Source organism: Lepidochelys kempii, chromosome 1 (genome assembly GCF_965140285.1).
Source record: "Lepidochelys kempii isolate rLepKem1 chromosome 1, rLepKem1.hap1, whole genome shotgun sequence".
Classification (NCBI taxonomy): domain Eukaryota; kingdom Metazoa; phylum Chordata; order Testudines; family Cheloniidae; genus Lepidochelys; species Lepidochelys kempii.
In genome coordinates, this window is record NC_136380.1 from 61,072,537 (window position 1) to 61,094,297 (window position 21,761).

At 41.0% G+C, this 21,761-nt stretch overlaps 2 protein-coding genes across 2 annotated transcripts in view; both read right to left on the reverse strand.

The window, feature by feature from the left end:
• LOC140911267 (uncharacterized) lies at positions 1 to 8,180 on the reverse strand. The gene is made up of 3 exons (XM_073344378.2): positions 8,099 to 8,180; positions 1,528 to 1,884; positions 1 to 954 (listed from the first exon to the last, which is right to left on the reverse strand). Exons 1-3 carry the CDS (start codon positions 8,178 to 8,180, stop codon positions 446 to 448), a joined length of 948 nt encoding a protein of 315 aa, XP_073200479.1. The 3' UTR covers positions 1 to 445.
• SLC25A30 (solute carrier family 25 member 30) overlaps positions 7,875 to 21,761 on the reverse strand; it is a 21,552-nt gene continuing 7,665 nt past the window's right edge. Inside the window, exons 6-10 of the mRNA XM_073344736.2 lie at positions 19,288 to 19,383; positions 15,675 to 15,799; positions 14,933 to 15,071; positions 10,138 to 10,218; positions 7,875 to 9,141 (exon numbers count right to left, since the gene is read on the reverse strand). Of these exons, the coding sequence (XP_073200837.1) occupies positions 9,100 to 9,141; positions 10,138 to 10,218; positions 14,933 to 15,071; positions 15,675 to 15,799; positions 19,288 to 19,383 (483 nt within the window). The 3' untranslated portion in view covers positions 7,875 to 9,099. The remainder of the gene's footprint in view (positions 9,142 to 10,137; positions 10,219 to 14,932; positions 15,072 to 15,674; positions 15,800 to 19,287; positions 19,384 to 21,761) is intronic.

The following is a 21,761-nucleotide window of genomic DNA, read 5'->3' on the forward strand; positions in this document are numbered from 1 at the left end:
CGCTCCACAATATCTGTGAGAGTAAGGGGGAGATGTTTATGGCAGGGTGGGAGGTTGAGGCAAATCGCCTGGCTGCTGGTTTCGCACAGCCAGACACCAGGGCAGTTACAAGAGCACAGGAGGGCACAGTGTGCATCAGAGATGCTTTGAAAACCAGTTTCATGACTGGCCAGGCTACGACGTGAAAGTTCTGTTTGTATCTCCTTGATGAAACCCCCCACCCCTTGGTTCACTCTACTTCCCTGTAAGCTAATCACCCTCACCTCCTCCCTTCGATCACCGCTTGCAGAGGCAATAAAGTCATTGTTGCTTCACATTCATGCATTCTCTATTTATTCATCGCACAAATAGGGGGATAACTACCAAGGTAGCCCAGGATGGGTAGTGGAGGAGAGAAGCACCAGGAGGGGTGGTGGAGGAGGGAAGGACAAGGCCACACAGCACTTTAAAAGTTTACAACTTTAAAAAACTTATTGAATGCCAGCCTTCTGTTGCTTGGGGAGTCCTTTGGGGTGGAGTGGCTGGAGGCCCCCCACCGCATTCTTGGACGTCTGGGTGAGGAGGCTATGGTACTTGGGGAGGAGGGCGGTTGGTTACACAAGGGCTGTAGCGGTGGTCTGTGCTCCTGCTGCCTTTCCTGCAACTCAGCCATACGCTGGAGCATATTGGTTTGATCCTCTAGCAATCTCAGCATTGAATCCTGCCTCCTCTCATCACGCTGCTGCCACCTTTCAGCTTCAACCCTCTCTTCAGCCCGCCACCTCTCCTCCCGGTCATTTTGTGCTTTCCTGCAGTCTGTCATTGTCTGCCTCCACGCAGTCGTCTGTGCTCTGTCAGTGTGGGAGGACAGCAGGAGCTCAGAGAACATTTCATCACGAGTGCGTTTTTTTCGCCTTCTAATCTTCACTAGCCTCTGGGAAGGAGAAGATCCTGTGATCCTTGAAACACGTGCAGCTGGTGGAGAAAAAAAGGGGACAGTGATATTTTAAAAGACATTTTCTAGAACAATGGCTACACGCTTTCACAGTAAATCTTGCTATTAGCATTACATACACAGCACATGTGTTTTCATTCCAAGGTCGCATTTTGCCTCCCCCCACCACTTGGCTAGCCACTCACCCCTCCCCGTGGCTAACAGCGGGGAACATTTCTGTTCAGCCATAGGCAAACAGCCCAGCAGGAATGGGCACCTCTGAATGTCCCCTCAAGAAAAGCACCCTATTTCAGCCAGGTGACCATGAATGATATCACTCTGAGGATAACACAGAGAGATAAAGAACGGATGTTGTTTGAATGCCAGCAAACATACACTGCAATGCCCTGTTCTACAATGATTCCCGAGTATGTGCTACTGGCCTGGAGTGGTAAAGTGTCCTACCATGGTAGACGAAATAAGGCTGCCCTCCCCAGAAACCTTTTGCAAAGGCTTTGGGAGTACATCCAGGAGAGCCGCAAATGCCAGGGCAAATTAATCATTAACCATGCTTGCTTTTAAACCATGTATAGTATTTTAAAAGGTACACTCACCAGAGGTCCCTTCTCTGCCTGGCGGGTACAGGAGGCAGCCTTGGGTGGGTTTGGGGGATATTGGCTCCAGGTCCAGGGTGAGAAACAGTTCCTGGCTGTCGCGAAAACCGGTTTCTCCGCTTGCTTGCTGTAAGCTATGTACAACTTCATCATCATCATCATCATCATCTTCCTCATCCCCAAAACCTGCTTCTGTGTTGCCTCCATCTCCATTGAAGGAGTCAATCAACACAGCTGGGGTAGTGGTGGCTGACCCCCCTAAAATGGCATGCAGCTCATCATAGAAGCGGCATGTTTGGGGCTCTGACCCGGAGCAGCCATTTGCCTCTCGGTTTTCTGGTAGGCCTGCCTCAGCTCCTTAAGTTTCACGCAGCATTGCTTCAGGTCCCTGTTATGGCCTCTGTCTTCATGCCCTGGGAGATTTTGACAAATGTTTTGGCATTTCGAAAACTGGAATGGAGTTCTGATAGCACGGATTCCTCTCCCCATACAGCAATCAGATCCCGTACCTCCCATTCGGTCCATGCTGGAGCTCTTTTGCAATTCTGGGACTCCATCATGGTCACCTCTGCTGATGAGCTCTGGCCAACGTGGCAAGCTGCAGGTGACCATGCAAACAGGAAATTGAAATTCAAAAGTTTGCGGGCCTTTTTCTGTCTACCTGGCCAGTGCACCTGAGTTGAGAGTGCTGTCCAGAGCGGTCACAATAGAGCACTCTGGGATAGCTCCCAGAAGCCAATACAGTCGAATTGTGTCCACAGTACCCCAAATTCGACCCGGCAAGGCCAATTTAAGCGCTAATCCACTTGTCAGGGGTGGAGTAAGGAAATCAATTTTAAGGGCCCTTTAAGTCAAAAAAAGGGCTTCATCGTGTGGACGGGTGCATGTTTACATCCATTTAACGCTGCTCAATTCGACCTAAACTTCTAGTGTAGACCAGGGCTATGTGTAGAGGATCCTCATAGGTAGATTAATCACTCCACATCCAGAAGCTACTGGAACTGGGTGTGGTAGTTTTGGGTCTGCTGCAGTAGGTTCCCTGTTGCTGGGGTCAGACTCCATAAAGGCAAGCAGTCTGGGCAGCTAGTGAGGAGCTGAGCCCAGAAGCAGAAAGCAGACTGTTGTCCCTAACTCTGAAGTATTTTGCAGCAGAGTTTTCTTTAACCAATCACTCAGTTAAGTGTATAGATTTAATCAGTTAGCTAACTGGCTAGTAGTGATTTCAGCAGAGGAAGTGTCTGCATGGATTCCAACTGAAGATTCCTACAAGCAAGTGGAAGGAAGATGTTATTTTAGACTCAACAGACTATAGATTTGATGATCAAAGACTGAGATTTAGGTGAACAAAACCTAAGCTTTTGGGAACTCTTTCTTCTCACTGTGTTTCTAGGGGGAGTGAACTTTTCAGATCTTAATTTGTTTTCTTTATTTATGTTTCTGTATAACTGAAGGTAATGGCTGTGGATTATAAAACAGCCATGTCATTCTGTAAACATTAGATTTGCTTCTTTATCAGAAGATTTTATAAAGTTATTTAATGAAATTCATTTCTTTAGTTCCTTTTGGAACTTGAATGTGGGGAGGCTGACCCAGTGCAATTCCTGCTGAAAATCCTTAGAGACTGAACTTTAGGTCTCCAGCTATTTTCTGTGGAAGTTGGGGTTTTTTTTAAAAGACACTGGAGAAGGGCTATAAAGTGAATGCTAGCCCACCCGAAGGTTACACCTGCACAGACTACTACAATCAGTACAAAAAGCTATGTAACACTTCAGTTTAATGGCAATTATAACTACAGCTAACTATAAATGTAAGATCTTGATATCAAAAGGCATGTTTAGTACTGTTTTAGTAAACAAATTATACTTTAAGTAATATATATCAAAATGATTAAGTATCTAAACATTCCTAAATTGTTTGTGTTCTGGTGCTGTGATCATGTTTAATCCAGATTGAAAACTCAAAAGGCTTTCTTTATACTAATTATTTGTAATAAATCACACTATACTCAGGCTTTATCTACTTCTATTATGGAATATGCTGCAGAATTGAGTCCTTGATATGGAGTTGTACTCTGAGTTCTCTCTCAAAAAAGAAATGTTTCTAGCCTTTGTAAGTACAGAGATAACCTTGAAAATGTAACCACAGTACAAACTGATGCAGTGGTGCCTGCCAGAGCCTGGAAAGAACTTGCAAACAAATGAGGTCAAACTATATTATCGACCTTAAAAGGCTCTGCACTCTGATTCCACAGTTAGAGTTGGACTTTTCTAATACACAAATTTGGCATTTTTGCTATGGCATTCACCATTTGCTGCAGCTAGGCACGCTATATTGTTTTGCCCTTCCTGTCCTGCATCTTGCTCTCTAGCTTTCCCTACAAGATGAGGTTAGTCTGATTACAGTGCATACTTCCTCCTACACTGTTCTATGGAACCAAGCAGCAAAGGTTCAGGGAATGATAGCTCAAGTTTAGTTTGCAGCCAGGGAGTGACAGGAACCAGAAGTGTAGGCTGTCTGAAGGAGATATTTCTTTGGAATATACAATGGAAATGAGGTTCTGGGGCGGGTTGCTTGGACAGTGCCCAAGGAGTGTGGCAAAAATCCCTCATCTTCAAAAATGGTCCAAAAATTGCCACATTTTACACTCCACTGTAAGCCACAGCTGTGTGGAGGTGAAAAATTCATGGTAGAATCAACATTGCTACAAAACATGGTCTGATTGTGCCTGACCTCTAGGTGCTTAAAGGTACTATTTCAGACAGATGCTGGCTGAAGTATTTTATTACAGCCTGAGTCCCTCACAAGCACAATGCAAGTTGCCACTAGTCCCTAACTTTGGTTGTGCCCACCTGCTCCAACTTTCTCTCTGATAGCCCAAATTATAAATATCCCAAATAACTGGCATTAGGGCAGTGTTTTTCAAACTTTTTCTGGCAACCCAGTTGAAGAAAATTGTTGATGCCTGTGACCCAACATTGCTGAGGATGAGGGTTTTGGAGCATGGGAAGGGCTCAGGGCTGGGGCAGAGGGTTGGGGTGCAGGGCTCAAGGTGTGGGAGAGGGCTCTGGGCTGGATGCAGGAGGGTGTCTGTGCTGGGGGTGCAAGCTCTGTGGTAGGGCTAGGGATTTGGGGTGCCAAAAAGGGCTCCAGGTTTGGGGGGGCTCAGGGCTGGGGCAAGGGAGTGAGGCACAGTGTTGGGGTGTGGGATTACCTCGGGTGGCTCCCGGTCAGCGGCTCAGCAGGGGTGCTAAGGCAGGCTTCCTGTCTGTCCTGGCACCATGCACCACATTGTGCACCAGAAGCAGCCAGCAGCAGGTCCGGCTCCAAGGCGGAGGCATGCAAGCAGCTCCACACAGCTCTTACCTACAGGCACCACCACCACCCACCCCCCCAAGCTCCCATTGGCTGGGAGTGAGGCCAATGTGAGTGCGGAGCCAGTGCTCAGGGCTGGGGCAGCGTGCTGAGGCCTGTGGCCGCCCCACCTAGGAGCCAGACCTGCTGCTGGCCACTTCTGGAGTACAGCAGTGTCAAAACAGGTAGGGATTAGCCTGCCTTAGTCGGGTAGCACCGCCGACGGGACTTTTAACAAGACAGTTGGTGGTGCTGACCGGAGCCATTGCAACCCAGTGCCTTACATTCCTCAACCCAGTACTGGGTCACGACCTGCAGTTTGAAAACCACTGCCTTAGCACAGGACGTTCCTTTCTTCCCCCTACTGAAGAAATGCCAACTCAGGGCAGTTCTAGAGCTTCAAGAATAGGCTGTCTTCCAAGAATAGGCTGCTCTTAGTGAACTGCTTCCGAACTGACATCCATCCTTAGGTCACATCCCCTTTCTCTACTACCCTAATTGGTAGGTCTCTGCTCCCTTCAAAATCTGCAGCAAGTTTGTAGTCCTTCCAGCATCTCCAAAATACAGGAGGAAGGAGACAGAAGGATGGCATTTTCCTTCAGCTACTGGAGTCTCCCAGCAGAGGAGGGGGATACTAAAGTCCATCTTTTTAAAGGTATTTTGGTGCCTAAATATGCAGATTGGCATCCAAGTACATTTAAAAATATGGCCCTACATGCCTGCCTTCTTTCTTTCGTCCCAGGCAGTACAGCAGTACCACCCTACTTCAAGCAAAGTTAGGGCATTTTAAAAACTCAGACAAAAAATGGTTAAACTTTCACGATATTAGTAAGTTGGTAGAATTAAATACACAATGTTTTACTTAGATCCAGGGGTGAAGAGGAATTACAAACAGTCTTGATTGTTAATTAGGCAATAAGCATTGTCGAAATGGGAAAACCAAGTTGAGTGAGTTTAGTTAAAAATTTATTTTAGATCCCCAAAGGCCAAAGCATCTTACATTCTCCCCGCAAATGTATTTATTATGCTGAAATAAGACATCCTCCCATGCAGATAAGGCATGTGAACACAAAGCATAAAAACATTGCGTTTCCCTGTAACATTCCATATGAATAAATAACTTCACTAGCACAATAAATCTATGAGCAGCAGTAACAAACTGGGCTGAATGAAACATACGTTCAATATTTCAGAACACACTGATATGATCTAATATGAAAACAAAGTGATGCAATTCTATAAGTCAATATTTTTGGCACAATAAAGATAATTGCTTTGGTGATTTTCTGAATATTTGCATATCCCTTTCAATGTGATAAGTTGCAGCATGAAAGGTTAGTAATGTCATTTGACAGGTGGTGCCCATTACTGCAAATGAGACAATATACTTGCATATACATTACCCACAAACTCAACTTTTTGGTACAGTGGATTGGGGTAACCTGCCTATTCTGCATATCAAGCAGCAATGAAAATTCAATCATACCAGAAAAATATAGAACATTTCTGCAAGAGGCTCATACTATTAATACTAATGTGTAGATGAAAGTACAATTACAACTTATAATTTCAAACATTTAACTTATCTTAAGATGTCTTTCTTCCCCCCCAGACTTTTCCTTAAGAAAAGTTGTTTAAGAGCCCTGGCACTGCTGGGCAAGGCTATTTTGATGCCTTCATGCCATTTAGGATTGTAGGCCAGTGTTTTAAGTATCTGTGGCATGGCTTCTCTCCAGGAAATTGCAAACACAGTTCCTTTTCTTTATAGTTAGATGGGAATGGGGTCCCAAGACTTTTCTGTTGTAACATGGACTCATGGTTTGGAAAAGGTTGGGAATCACTAATTCTTCCCTCATATCAGGGCAGCACAAGAGGGACAGTGAGAACTGTGAGGACTTCTAAACACTTGTAGTTACTGTCAGGATGTCCATTTTACCCACAGCAATCCTTTGCAAACAAAGGCATTCCAATTGGGATCAAAGATTCTGGTGTTAAGCAGCGGGGGGTACCGAACATGCAAAGGACTGTCTGACCTTTCTATCATGGAGCCCTTGGGTCTGCAATTGCAAGCCTGTCAAACTGGAAGTGAATTAGCTTGTCAGACTTCCCACCTGATTTTTGTTACTATTAACCTATTTCAGAGTAACAGCCGTGTTAGCCTGTATTCGCAAAAAGAAAAGGAGTACTTGTGGCACCTTAGAGACTAACCAATTTATTTGAGCATGAGCTTTCGTAAGCTACAGCTCACGAAAGCTTATGCTCAAATAAATTGGTTAGTCTCTAAGGTGCCACAAGTACTCCTTTTCTTTTTATTAACCTATTGACACTGACTGAAATATACATTTTTAGTTACAGGAACTCTATTTTAATGTAGCTAAATGATGAATTACAACATACAGTTTGCAGTACCAGCGGAATATTCTCTTACTGACTATTCTAAGTACACTAACCAAATGCCTCAGAACCATCCCTAGGTTCCATTTGTAAGCAAATGTACCTCAACTTAGCGACAATACATTTTATTCATTCTAAAAAGTGTTTAAGTTCTAAAAAGCTTAAATGATATATCCTTAATTTTGTTTTACATTCTGTACAAAAAATATTTTACAAAGATGTCTACACAAAAGTTTAATTGCAGTAATACAGACAGCACAAACGAGCATAACTATGCATCATAATTTTTACCTTAAAAACATTCGAACACTTTGAAAAGTAATGCTTTTACCTTAACACTTGGTATTTTCAGAAAAGTGCCTTGTGCATTTAAAAAAATACCTACTTTGTGCATCTTGAAACCAACCATTTAAACACTGAAATATTAAGAGTGAAATCCACACTAGAACATGAATTGCTTTAAGTGCAACGTATGACTATGCAGATATTGTAATGAATGTTTCAAGATGAAATCTCCATAGACCACAACTGTACACTTAATAATCCTATGCTGCAAGCCGCAATGGATCCAGAATAGGCATTCACTTCACTCGCTCCCATGCTTTTGTAACTGAATAAACTGCATTCATACAGTAACCCTGATACTAATTTTCTTTAGTTTATGGCAGAAAGTTTTCCTGCACAAGTCAAAGGAAAAGTAGAACCTACAAAGAAGTCAACTCACACTGTAACTTCAGCTGAACTCATTTTGCTGAATGAAAGCATCAGCACTGATGAGCACAATTCTCTAATTCTTGTTTAGGAAAGTAGCAATACATTAGATTGCCTCTTTTGGATGTATGCTCTCTGTATGTAAGCATCTGCATTTCTTGAGCTTTCAGTCGTTCAACTGCCTCAATGTGTGGCATGCATCTTTCAGGTGATGTGTGACGGCCACTAACTGCTTAAAGCAGTTCCTCTTCATAAGACTCGAACAAGTATTGAAAAATTAAGTCCCTCTTTCACAGGAGGCAGATGGGAGAGTGAATGCTCTATTTTTACTACATTTTTTTGAAGTCTATAGATATTAATTTCTTGATGAAACCTGTTAGAATCCCTTCTATTGAAGACCAAGAATAAGGTATCTTAAAAAATGCCAGACCTTTCTCAAACATGGAAAATGGTAACAACAAGAAGTCATGTTACTGAAGCGTCATTGCTCTCAACGTAAGTTACATATACATTTAAATGACAGACGGCAACAGAAATGTGCTCTGAATCCAGAAGTTCATTTAACAAGTATTTTTACAAAGTCCTGGAGTCACTTGGAATAAAATTTTCAATGTCCTGCACTTGAACTCCAAGACATCAAAAATTTCAGAAGCTTAATCAACTATTTATGACCACATTAATACATCGAGTTTCATCAGTATGGACAAAAGAGTGAGGCTCTTCCATTACCTACTTACCTCTGGACAAACAGATGTAGCTCTTTTCCTATTAAGATTTCATCCAGAAGTAAAACATTTCAGCAGAAAAACCTCTGGAGTTGTACCATACATTATGTCCAACAGCATTTAAACAGTTGATAGAGGAGTATTGCCAACTTTCGGTTCCATTTCAATAATTGGTGCATAGCATTTGGCACATCAGTTAAGCATCCACAGTTCTGAGATCATTTTATGTATGGTCTTGATTTACAATGTTCTTCTGATGGTCCTCCTGCTTTTTGCCAGCAAGTCCTATGCTCTGATGAGAAAACACTGAAGAGCATTTTTAAAAAGATGCCTTGAGTTCAAATACCATGTCAGCACAGTCTACTGGATTTATTACACAATCTTGCATCTTTCAGAAATCCAATTTCTTCAGCTGTTCGTATGTCAAGAAGAACTGTGCAATTAGTCAAGGAAAACAATTGCAGATATTTGCATTTTTTATTTAACACACTTGTGATGCGTAATTCCTACTGCATTCACTTAACTACTGACTGCAGCCCTGCGGAACTTTGGTCTCCCGTTAAATGCCTCCTAACACAACCACAAGTCCACCACAAAACAAGTCACTCCTCTCCAGCAGTTGCTTTAATGTTCCCTATAGTCCAGGGCACAGAGAACTCTAGGCAATATTGTAGCAAACTGCTAATGGGAAAACTTGTTTCAGTGCATGTTACTCTCACCAACAGGATCCTCCTAGTGCAGCCTAATTCTTCCCCAAGTTCTATCCCAAACACCTTAAACATGAAAGTTAGAATTGGGGAAAGGTCAGAGAGGCCAAAATAGGAGAGGAACCCACAGCCTTTTTGACTCCTATCTTCTTAGTGGGTGAAACTCTGAAGCTGTGTAGATTCTTGTTTGTGGGAAGAGAGAAAGGAATATTACAGCTGTGCCTCATCTTCTCACAAAACAGTGAACTTAAGTATAAACATATGCCAAATGGTCTACTGTACAAGTTGTATAATAAGGTAAAAATTGGTGTGTGAAAAGATCTTGTGACCATCTACAGTTTTATTAATGCAGGAAATAGTTTCAAACAGAAACCCACCCACCCACCCTCCTCCACCCAAACTGCTAATTGACCTGATCACTATTATGTCAACTAAACTGCAATCTAAAAACATGCAAATGGTAAATTGAGAGCTAAAGGAAAAAATGTTTTGAAAAAGATTATATTTAGAGGTTCAGCTTTATATAAATCTTAGGGAATATTAATAGGTGCCATAGTACTCCATTTATAAAGAGATGGAAAATAAATTTACTTTTATACTGACAAGTTACACCAAATGTTTTATATGAAGCACAATTCACTAGTCAATTGTCTCTACTCAATGCCTACTGCTCTTCACAAAAAAGTTTAATAAATATTTCCAAATACTTCTGAAGAGGATACGATAATATTCCAAGGACCGAGTCTCAACCAGTTTGGCCAGAATCCTTTATATAAAGCAAAAAAGCCTTCATACCTCCAGGTCTGAAATAAATATTTTAAAAACGCATATGAATGAGAAAAGAGTAAAACAAAACTTTCATTGAAAGATTATATCCAAAGAACAGCTAATACTTTACATAATGAATGCAATTACAAGGTGCTCTGTGCTACCTCAGGAGGAAGACATTTGGTTCAATTCACAGTAATCGTCTCTTGTCTCATAGCAACTCAGACTGGGAATGTTGCAGAATTACTGCCCATCCAGTTTTGGACAAAGACAAGAGTCATGACTACCTTGATAAAACCTTTCAGGGGAAGTTTGGCATTTAAACCTGCTGATCAGTGACATTCTTGTGGAATCAGCAATAGGACAGCAGGAGTTTTCAACACCAGACTAAGTAAATTAAGATCTTACTTTAACCATAACAATGTGGATTATTTAATTTAAATATAGAGCATATATTTAATTAAATAATCCACATTGACAGCAACATTACAGAACTAATTTAACTTTACTAGAAAAGACGTATTAAAAACTAAATTTAAGCCCAGTAAGGGGGTTATTTTTGTCCAGTAAAGGAGCATGAAATATCAGACATAATATTAAGAATCAGACCTAGTCAAAAAGGGTAAGTTTGCGATTGTTTTTTGAAAATATTTCCCCACATTTTTGAAGTTTGAAAAGTTTCAGCTGCTCTCACAAGAAACATTTAACATATAACTTTAATTAAGACTCAAACAGAGCCAGTCATATGCGACTACAGGCAATAGAGTCTTTTTGAAGAAATAATTTTCATTTTCAAAGATAATTTTATGTAGTGTTATTTTAAAAAGGGATCTTTCATTTACATTGGGCCCACAATTTCCCCTTCCCAGTCATCCACTACATACAAAGAACAATATTAGGTTTTATGCATTATGGGGAAAGATTAGTATATTTTTGAAACAGCTTGTATTGCAAAGTTTTGGAGGGAGATTTAACTTCCCATGCGGCATTGTGAACCCAAATAGCAAGTTAATTCCCCATTCCACACCTTGCTCTGTTTAAACTTCTTCAGTGAAGACTGAAGACTAGGAAACCCACACCTGAAATCTGTGACACAAAGGGTATGTCCACACCACAAATTAAGGAATAATTGTAGCAGGGCTAGGCATACCCACACTGGCTTTGATTTAGCTAGTGAGGGTAACAGCATGTGCTAGCCATCCCAACACAAGCCAACTGGGGATCCTAGGTATGTATTCCAGCAGCTAGCCCAAACCAAGGTCCATGCTACCATGTCTTCATTGCCACTGTTACCAGTACTAAATTAAAGCTGTAGCATAGGCAGGCATACCAACACTACTTGCCCCTTAATTTGCAGCAGAGACATATCCATGTTTCCTGTTACTATTTGGGCTACAAAAAGCTGTTGGGTTTTTTTAGCATGAACCTTTACAAACATATTTTAAAACACAAAGCAACATTTAATGACAAGACACCAGACCCTAAAAACAGCCATATTGGGTCAGACCAATGGCCCATACAACCCAGCAACCTGACTATGGCCAGTGGTAGACTCTTTTCAGAGGGAATGAAGACAACAGGGCAATCTTAAATGATCCTGCCTGTAGTCCAGTCCCAGGCTCTGGCAGTTGCAGGTTTAGGGACACCAAGCGTATGTGGTTACATCCCTGATCATTTCGGCTAATAGCCATTGATGGACCTACCCTCCGTGACCTTATCAAATTCTTTTGAACCTGTTTTACTTTTAGCCTTCACAACATCCTCTGGCAATGAGTTCCACAGGTTGACTGTGCATTGTGTGAAGTACTTATTTGTTTTAATCCTGCTGCCCATGAATTTCATTGGAAGACCCCTAGTTTTTGTATTATGTGAAGGAGTAAATCACTTCCCTATTCACTTTCCCCATATCATTCATGATTTTAGACCTCTATCATATCCCCCTTAGTTGTCTCTCTTTTAAGCTGAACAGTCCCAGTCTTTTTAATGTCTCCTTGTATGGAAGCTGTTCCATACTCCTAATTATTTTTATTACATTAGAATTGGAAAAGGTGTGACAAAAGGAATCTCTTTTGAAGTAACAACCAGAGCTGTATGTAATATTCAGCGTGGGCACACCATGCATTTATATAGTGGCATTCTGGATATTGAAAAAACCTGGATTTGTGCTGGAAACGGCCCAACTTGATTATCATACACATTGTAAGGAGAGTGATCACTTTAGATAAGCTATTACCAGCAGGAGAGTGGGGTGGGAGGAGGTATTTTTTCATGTTGTGTGTATATAATAAGATCTTCTAAACTTTCCACAGTATGCATCCGATGAAGTGAGCTGTAGCTCACGAAAGCTTATGCTCAAATAAATTGGTTAGTCTCTAAGGTGCCACAAGTACTCCTTTTCTTTTTGCGAATACAGACCAACACAGCTGTTACTCTGAAACCTGGATATTTTCTGTCGTCTTATCTTTCTTAAAAGTTCCTAACATTGTTAGCTTTTTTTACCTCTGCTGTACATTAAGCCAGTGTTTTCAGGGAACTATCCATGATGACTCCAAGATCTCTTCCTTGAGTGGTTAACAGCTAATTTAATGTGCATCATTGTGTGCGCACAATTGGGATTATTTTTTTCAGTGTGTATTACTTTGCAGTTATCAACATTGAATTATTTCTGCCATTTTGTTTCCCAGTCACTGAATTTAGTGAGATCTGTTTGTAATTCTCTTCTCAGTCAGCTTTAGACTTATCTTGAGTAATTTTATATTATCTGCAAATTTTGCCACCTCACTGTTTACCCCTTTTTCCAGATCAATTACGAATATGTTGAACAGTGATTTAGGCACAGGTGGGAGTTACTTAAAAACCTGCAACTGAAACAAATGGCCAGGTTGTATTTAATTCATGTTAGTTTCCAAGACAGCCTCCCCAAGAGACCTTGCAGGAGGTAATGACCCGTAATCCACTTACAGCAAAACAGCATTCAGCACCTTTAGACACCAATCACCAAAATCAGTCTTTCCTACTGGCCCTAGCAGCTTCTTCTGGTACCATTTCCCTCCTTCACCAGCAGGTGGCCCTGTGTTAGATATGTTCCCCAAGTAGCCTATAAGACAGTGGTCTACAATCTTTTTACACACAAGATCACTTTTTGAATTTAAGATCCACTGAGGATCTATCCCACCCCTTCCCCGAGGCCCTGCCCTGCCCACTCCATTCCCCACTCTCTCCATCGCTCGCTCTTCCCCACCCTCACTCACTTTCACTGGGCTGGGGAGGGGGGGCGGGCTCTAGGCTGGGGCCAAGGGATTTGGAGTGTGGGAGGGGACTCTGGGCTGAGCCTGGGACAGGGGGGTTGGGGTGCAGGAGTGAGGGGTGCCAGGTGATCAACTGGCAGAGGCTCCAGGATCGACCAGTCAATCGTGATCAACAGGTTAATGACCACTGCTGAAAAGTGGGTTGAGACAATACAGTAGCCACCACAGGGGGAAACGGCCAGTCTAAGCCATAGTCTACAGGGCACTACTACAGCACCTGTAGCATAGAAATTTCTATAGCAACACATTATCTACAGTGACAGAAAAACTGCTTCTATCTCCCCATGCAACAGTAGCTAGGTCTACAGAAGCTTTCTTCTATCTGCCTAGCCACATCTATACCAGGAGTTAGGTTGGCATAGGTACGGCACTCAGAGGTGTGAAGCTACGTCGAACTAACTTAAGCATAGACCAGGGCTTAGTACCCACTAACGCAAGATGCAGCTGGTAACAGCAAAAAGGTACTACACAAATGCCTCCACCTAAAAGAGGAATGGAGTTCATTATGTCCTGGTAAGAGCCTTTGGGTGACTGTCTCCTTGGAAGCAGCTTCCAATTACACTTACAAATACTCAGGAACAGGATGTTTAACTTTGTTTCCCATAACCCTTTCAAAAAGTTGCTGTGTGTTTCCTACCCACTTCTCTTTTGGAGCCCCGTCTCCCAGTCAGTACAATCCTGGCTCACTCCCTCCAAATAATCTAACTTGACTCCTTCTAGGGGAAGTCATTGTTTTTGGCACAGCCAGTCAGAACCTAGGATACAACAAACCACTTCCTGTCTGCTCTGGCTATAATTCTCCTGTCTCCTGCCTTCAAGCAGGAAGTAGAAGCAAGAACTGAAAAGTGAGAAATCTTTTTTTTTAACTGATTGATTTCTGGTGATACTACACCTCTCTTCATCCCAACTGCAAATGCAAGCTATAAAGAACTGTCAATCTTGGTAGGTCCCTATACTCAGGGATTTGAAATATTCTCCTTTCTCCTTGTCCCAATATTTCAATAAATATTTTCATAAGTTTTTCAGTACCTTTTTAAAAAGTGTGCTCACATCAGAAGAATTCCCTGTTAGTATACCTGACCTAAATACCAGCAGGAATGAATGCATATATGTTCCTCCATGTTGCAAGCAGACCTCTTTCCATTTCATCAACACTGAACAGATTTTACATAGCAGAAGGTGGGAGAGATGGGGCAGGATTTGAGTCCAAATTTTTGAAAAAGATGCACATGGCACAGCAAGTTCAAAAGTTAAAATGTATTATTTCCAGAGTTCTCTCTACAAGTCCTACACCACAGAAGTGGCTTTCTAGAACACCTACCTAGATTCTACATTCTACCTAGAACACTGTCTACCTACAATGCAGAAAACCCTCTAATTCATGTCTGATATCACAAGATTGTATAAAGTTACCACTAGTTGCTATACACTTTGTACTTACTTGTAATAAGCAATCCAAAGTACCCTTGTACCCTGAATGTGTTCCATCTCGAAATTTTCTCTGATTCATCATCCGTGTCCTCACAACATCAACTGGATTTGATGCAAGTGCTCCAGCTAATCCACAGGTGAAGCTTGAGCTAATGAAAGATAAACCATTATAAAAATATGACCTACTACCACCAACTTAGAAGTATACAGAAACATTCCCTCCCTTATGGAAAATTTTAGCTATAGCATAGACATTTTAAAGTTGTGTTTGCATTTTTATCAATAAACTACTTTTTCAGTTAGTTTTACCTGACAAAAATATATATCAAGCTAAGACTTGTTATACACACACACACACAGAGTAACAATCAGGAAGACGTTTCACACTTTAAAAATCCATCCCTTTATTTTATAAAGTAGTAAACACATTTTAGTTTCAGCCTTTATATACACACCTAATTTAGGTATTTTGAACCATAAAAATGTCTACACAGGTCAAAAATTACATAAATAGCACAAAAAACTATTACCTTCCATGGCATGAAATGTCATTTGAAATAATACTACAAGTAAACATTTAAATACACTAGAAGTATATTTACATCTCAATTGATAGTGAGAAAAAAATGTGAGATCTAATTATATTCTCTGAAAAGTCTAACATTAAGAGATTAATGTGTAACCTCTGAAAGGGGATTTAATCATACAACTAGATCTTTCTAAACTTAACTTTTATGCTTGTTCAAACTTACAGGAAGTGAGTATACACAGTGTCTCCCATGAGTCCAGACATAATTATGTGCTTCTTGGTGAGATCATAGACTGGCAGCTCCACTCCCACAACAATAGCAGCTCTCTGAGCTGTTAAGGAAACCCCCTGGCAAAACAAATGTATAATGTTTGAGATTTTAAAAACGGCATCATTTATATGTCTGATTGAAGATAACTCATATACCATTACATTTTAGATTAAAAGCACCTAGGAAATATTCATAGAACAAGTTGTATACTGAGAAAATACACTTTATAAAGTTTTTTTTAAAAATAAAGTGGTGTATGGTATAAAGGTGTGTAAATGTACTGCTTGGAAAAGATCCCAGATGGACCAACCTGGTGACTGGAGTTAATCTGCAGAACAGAAAGCACACCAGCAATACAAACTTCCCCACCAACATCTCAGCCATGACCTACAGCAGATGTTCTCAAACTGAAGTCTATGGACTGCTGCTGGTAGTCGGCAGGCTGGTGCTGGCTCATCTTACAGTCAGCTTAGAGAAACCAAGAATATTGAGGGGTGGGAGATAAAATGGAGAGCAAAAGTAGACTGACTGCATTTTTCAAAGACTAACCACTAATTGTCAACAGGTGGAAGTGCAAATATTTTTCATGCACAGAATTTCAGTAGTGGCCAGAGACATTTTCTGTAATCATGAATGGTTTACGAGGCAGTCCATGACTTGCTAAAATACAATCCACACTGAAAATTTGAAAACCCCCAATCAGTTACAGGTGAGAAGGTGAGTTCATTAAATATTATTTAATGCCAAGTACAGTTTATTTTAAATACCATAGTGCTTTTCATCAGCAGATGATAACATGTTTTACAAAGGACTTCCCACACCATTTAAATGGCTAATTCCCAATTCCTCCACACTGTAGAAATTATTCCAATTTTGCAGAAGGGAAAAAGATGTGCACAGCTTAAGTAGCTACTTCAAGTTCACATGGTGCTTGGTAGAACTTGGAATAAAATCCTATTCTCGCAGGTCCCATTCTCCGAGACACATGCCTTAACCCACTGGATCACAAGAAACTGACCACTGAACAACTCCTCTACCATCATGGGCTAAATCTGAAACAGAAGATTATAAATCAAGAGTCTATTCAAATTATCAATCCCCAGAGCCATTTGGTCCCTGCTTTCAAAGACATTCATCTAACGAAGCGAGCTTCCCCATACTGAAGCTATTTAACAAAACAGCCTGCTCTTAAACCAAGATATAATATATTTAAAGGTGTCTTTCAATTTTAAGTCAGCCAGTAAAGGTATACATAGTTAAAATTAATTCTACATGGTCGCAATACTCCTTGTAAGTGTTATAACTTGAGGTTAATTCATTCAAGTTCATGGAAGAGTTCTATTCCCCATGCCAAGGAAATATTTTACCATCACCAATATAAGTAACAGTTTTCAGCTGGAGAGGATAACTTTTGTCAATAACTTATAGCAGAGCTAAGGTTGAGAAGCATCATTTAAAGGCTAACTCCAAGTGTTCTAATATCCACATGCTTATTCTGATTGCCTTGAAATTAGCTATACTTCAAAGGGTGAGCTAAGTATCCAAATTTGGGGTCATTTGAGCAAAGGAGTCCCTGAGGAAAAAAAGACCCTTAAAAAGAGAGCATTTAATGTTCACAAATTCTACTGATGTGTTTTGTGCAGATATGGGACTTAAATCATGGCTTTGATCACACCCCAGATTTAAACCAGATAGTGCATGCCATGCACTACCTCTTTGGAGAAGTAATATTGAAAATGTTGATCAAAAAAGAAAAACTTTCTAGAGAGGTCTGCACTCAATGTTCACGTGCCAAACAAATTACAAAGTACACGTGCAGGAAATCTAGCCAAGAGGTTTCTAGTCAGCCAGTTTCCACATGACTTGGGTGGCTCCTGGGGACATGCTACAGTCATTGAACTTGAGCTGCACGCAGGCAATAAAGTTTGAAACCTACATTTGGCAGAAATCTTTGAAATATCTATATGCATATTTTGTACAATCCCCTTGTACCAGGGTATTTTTTTGTTCAGGGAAAATATAATCTGAGTACATCAGGTAATTCAGAAGGTGCTCAAACTATTTCTGAGAAGAAAATAAGATACACCTGCAAACAACTGCTGGGAGGATTAGAGGCAGAGGAGTGGGGGAGGGGCTGAGGTGAGCAAGAGGTTGGGGGCTCAAGTCAGAGGGAATGGGAGGCAGGGGGCCTGTCAGCGCCCCATCCTCCCCCCCCGTGCCAGGATCTGGGAAAGTTCTACCAGATGGGGATAGGAGCCCCTCTCTGCTCTCCATGTGAGACAGGATCAAGGGGCTCCTGAAGATAAAGCAAATTGAAACCTCTAAAAAAACTAGGAAATGTGTCAAGGTGACTCCCCTGCATGGGGTAGAACAGATAGGTTAGGGGAAAGCTGGGGAAACCTGCCTGAAGCAGGGGCAAAGGGGCCCAGTCTATCTAACCAAGGAAGTGTGGAATCCTCCAGTAAGGTGCTGCCCATCATGTGTATGCAGCAGGGAGTGCCACATCATATTTATGCAGCAAGGAACAACCTTCTATGTGCTAATGGCTAAATGGGACTGGAAAGGAAGGGTGAGCTAGATGCTGGCTTGGGGCTAGATGTTGCAGGGAATGGTGGGGAAAGAGTGGAGAAGGACAGACACCAGTCTTCTCACACTTGCTTAGTTACTGAAAATGCCATGTAATAGACACAGTTTGTCCCAAACTCCTGATAGAGCTGATGAGAGGAATCAAAACTGTAAGCAGTTATATCCTCCAAAACATTTCAAAGCATGACCACTGTCCCCATTCCACTATAACAACGTGCATAGGAAGGTCGAAGTGTATATAGGAATCACAACTATGTGGCCCAGTAGACCGAGCCAAGGAACTGCGACTCAGCAGACCTGGGATCTATTTCTGGCTATGACACTGACCTGCTGGGTGAACAATATAATGTTGTTAACCTCCTTTGTAAAGTGTTTTGTGATCTTCTGATGAAAAATGCTGTGAGCTAGACATCACCACCAGCCGTGCTAGCATCTCAACTGCAAACCTATGAAATAACTACAACTGCGTAAATGACCACTAACTCCTACAAAAAATTACTCAAACTAGGAAGTTCGCTGACAAGAAACTTCATTAATCTGGAGTTAACTTTGCTCAGTGATGTCTTGAACCCTTCCAGAATGTCAAGTTTAGTGACATTCAAACCTCTGAAAACCAGGAAGTGAAGAGTTACGGGTCATGCCAAAGTAACCCGAACAATGCCCTAGTATGTCCATAAACTCTCACTCTTGTACACTACACTTTTTGTAAAATGGAGATAATATTCCAAAGAGGTGATGAGTCTATCTACATAGATTAATACTTCTCAAGTGCTTTTGAAATCCTTGAATGGCAAGTAATATAGCAGTTAAAAATATTAATATACATATATACAACTTTAGGTACATCTTACACCAATATTTTGGCAGACATTGCAGAGCTATATGCAACAATATGTAGAACAGTAAATGGATATTTTTTTTAAACTTACTATTGCAAGAACAACCTCGGAAGAGTTAGTGTAATAGCTGAAGAACTTACTTTCCATAGTCCTCTAGTGCCTTCTTTTTGGTAAATTTGTATGAAATTGCCCATCATTCCTCCTTGAATCACACTGCCTTGGGCCTGCATTCTGATCTAAGGCAGCCCAAAACAAAAAGCAGTTATCAGTTTTCAAACACTGAAAATTATAATTTAGTTTAGTTTCTCAACATTATGAAGAGGCACTGCAAAACATTACAGTTTAAAACATTTTTAAAATATGATCTCTGCTTCTTAACTATACAAGTATGGACTGACTGCATCATGGTAGTACCACCTATCTGTAGATACATATCAGCTATCCTTCAAGTGCAGCTGCTATATTTGGAACAGTTGAATTTGAACTAGCTTTTAGATTAGTTACCACAAATCACTGCTATTTTTGAATTGGTGCACTAACATGTAGATTAGATTGACAGAAGACTTCTGCATGGTGTCCTTTACAGTGTTCTCCCTTGAACTCACCAGCTACATCTTAATACAAAAGGTCAATACGATGAGAGTTTCAGCTGGGAAGAACTATGTACTTTACTTTTTGGATTTGAAATTAAAGACTGATTTTTCAAGGACAAACTGCTGGATTCATGGTAAGTGTGACAAGCAAATGAGAATTCACCCCTAATTTTAGGAGTTAGTGTTGTCACCCAGCCCAGCATGCATATCATCACTCCAGAATAGAGCCTGTCACAAGTTCAGGGAAACTGCAGCTGTATTCTCCCTCTACAATCCAGCAAGGGCACACCCCTCTAGGCTTCCAGCTCCCCAACCATTGCCTCTTCAGGGGAGACATGCATCTCTCTCCCTTCTAACTGGGGTATTTACAGGCTGCACAGACTCCTGACCATGTGATTCTCAGAAAGAGGCTGTAAGCAGGCATGATTCAAGTCTCACCTGAGAGTACAGTGTGATTGTCAGTTGTGAGTTATCACATGGCTATTTCTAAGCAAGCAGATTTATTCTTAAGGTAGAAAGCATTACAGAGAAAACACTAAAAACATGAAAACATACGTGCATGCTAAAAAGCTTGCCAGAGATCACCCCCACACTACAACAAGTATTCTAATTGGTGATTAGTCCTTCAAATCCCACCCACATAGCAGTGCTCCCTATGGTCATAAATTGATCACACCTTCAACTCAGAACAAGTGCTCAGATTATGTGCCCTCAGTAGATCACAGTCCTTCCAACCCTTCCCTAAAGATTGGGACCCACCTTGGACCAGAAGTCCTGTCTGTTTCCAGGTTAGAAAGGCCCTGAACCTGTTTAAAACCAGGCTATTTATCCAAAAATCTTTCTTTGTCCATTGGTTCCTGGAGAAACCAGTTTGACCTAGTATATATGAAGTTCTGCAGAGGCAGCTTCAAAGGGCCAATAACCAGAAGAATTATGTTAGCATCACCCTCCTAAAAAGTTGTACACAATCTCTAACGCAAACAATTGCATTTTTAAATACAATGAACTCCAGTGACATTTAACTTAATTCATTAAAGTTTGTCCGGGGTATTGTCCTCTGTCACATTGTATGCTATAATTCCAGAATAGAGCCAATAAAGGCTTACCTGTGTTGATACTTCCACTACCCCTTCTATGAAATGGGAAGTTTTAAACAATTTGTTTTCATTCTATTTTATTTGAAGGAAGGAGGACTAAAATTAGGCACTATGTAAAAAGCAACGTTTTTCCCCTCAATCCTCAGAAAACTTTAGCATGTGCAGAAGCAGCCAAGTAATCTCAGGCCATGATCTTGTAAGTTAAATAGGATCAACCTTACCAGTACTTGGACAGGAGATAATCACAAATTTTAAAACAGTTGCTGAAAATGTGGTGTTGGTGATTTCACTAAGTGGCACTCTGCTTAAGTCATTAATGTACCATGCAGGGGCATTGTTTCAAAGGGACACTGTGCTACTAGTTTTTCCATAGGTGACAGAATAGAGATCCTAACCTACTGGATTTTTTTTCTAGAACCCTAATGCTTCTTCCAACCTAGAGATTTCTGGATGTCAGTGATTGGTAAGTAGTCCTTTACATACTTCCAAATGAACAGCATTGTAAGTTGTCCAGGTCAACTTACACTGATTTCTTTAAATTTAGAGTACAGCTTCAGCATGTCAAGTTTGGAGCAAAAGGGGGGCGGGGAAAGCACTTTAGTAGTTCATTGTGTTCTGAAGCAAGAAAAAAGTAATCAATCAAGTGTTTCTCCTTGCCTCCAAGGACACGGATTTCATCAAATTGCATGCCTCCAGCTGACCAGCATGGTTGGAGGGAAATTTCTACAGTTCAGTTTTTCCCCAGGAACCTCTGAATTACTCAGTAAGTAATTTCAAAGTGAGTATATTTGAAGCAATAGAACACAGCATGCAATGATCATCATGTAAAAGAAGCAGTGAGAGATAAAGGCATCTTTTAAAAAATGGAAGTCAAATCCTAGTGAGGTAAATAGAAAGGAGCATAAACACTGCCAAATTAAATGT

Excerpts from the sequence above, each read along its gene's own strand:
- LOC140911267 (XM_073344378.2), bottom strand. The coding sequence starts at position 8,180 with ATGCCACACATTGAGGCAGTTGAACGACTGAAAGCTCAAGAAATGCAG. Across the intron at positions 1,885-8,098 it reads AGAGCATACATCCAAAAGAG|GAGCTGAGGCAGGCCTACCA; the intron begins GCAATCTAATGT and ends GTGAAACTTAAG. Across the intron at positions 955-1,527 it reads AGGCAGAGAAGGGACCTCTG|CTGCACGTGTTTCAAGGATC; the intron begins GTGAGTGTACCT and ends TTTCTCCACCAG.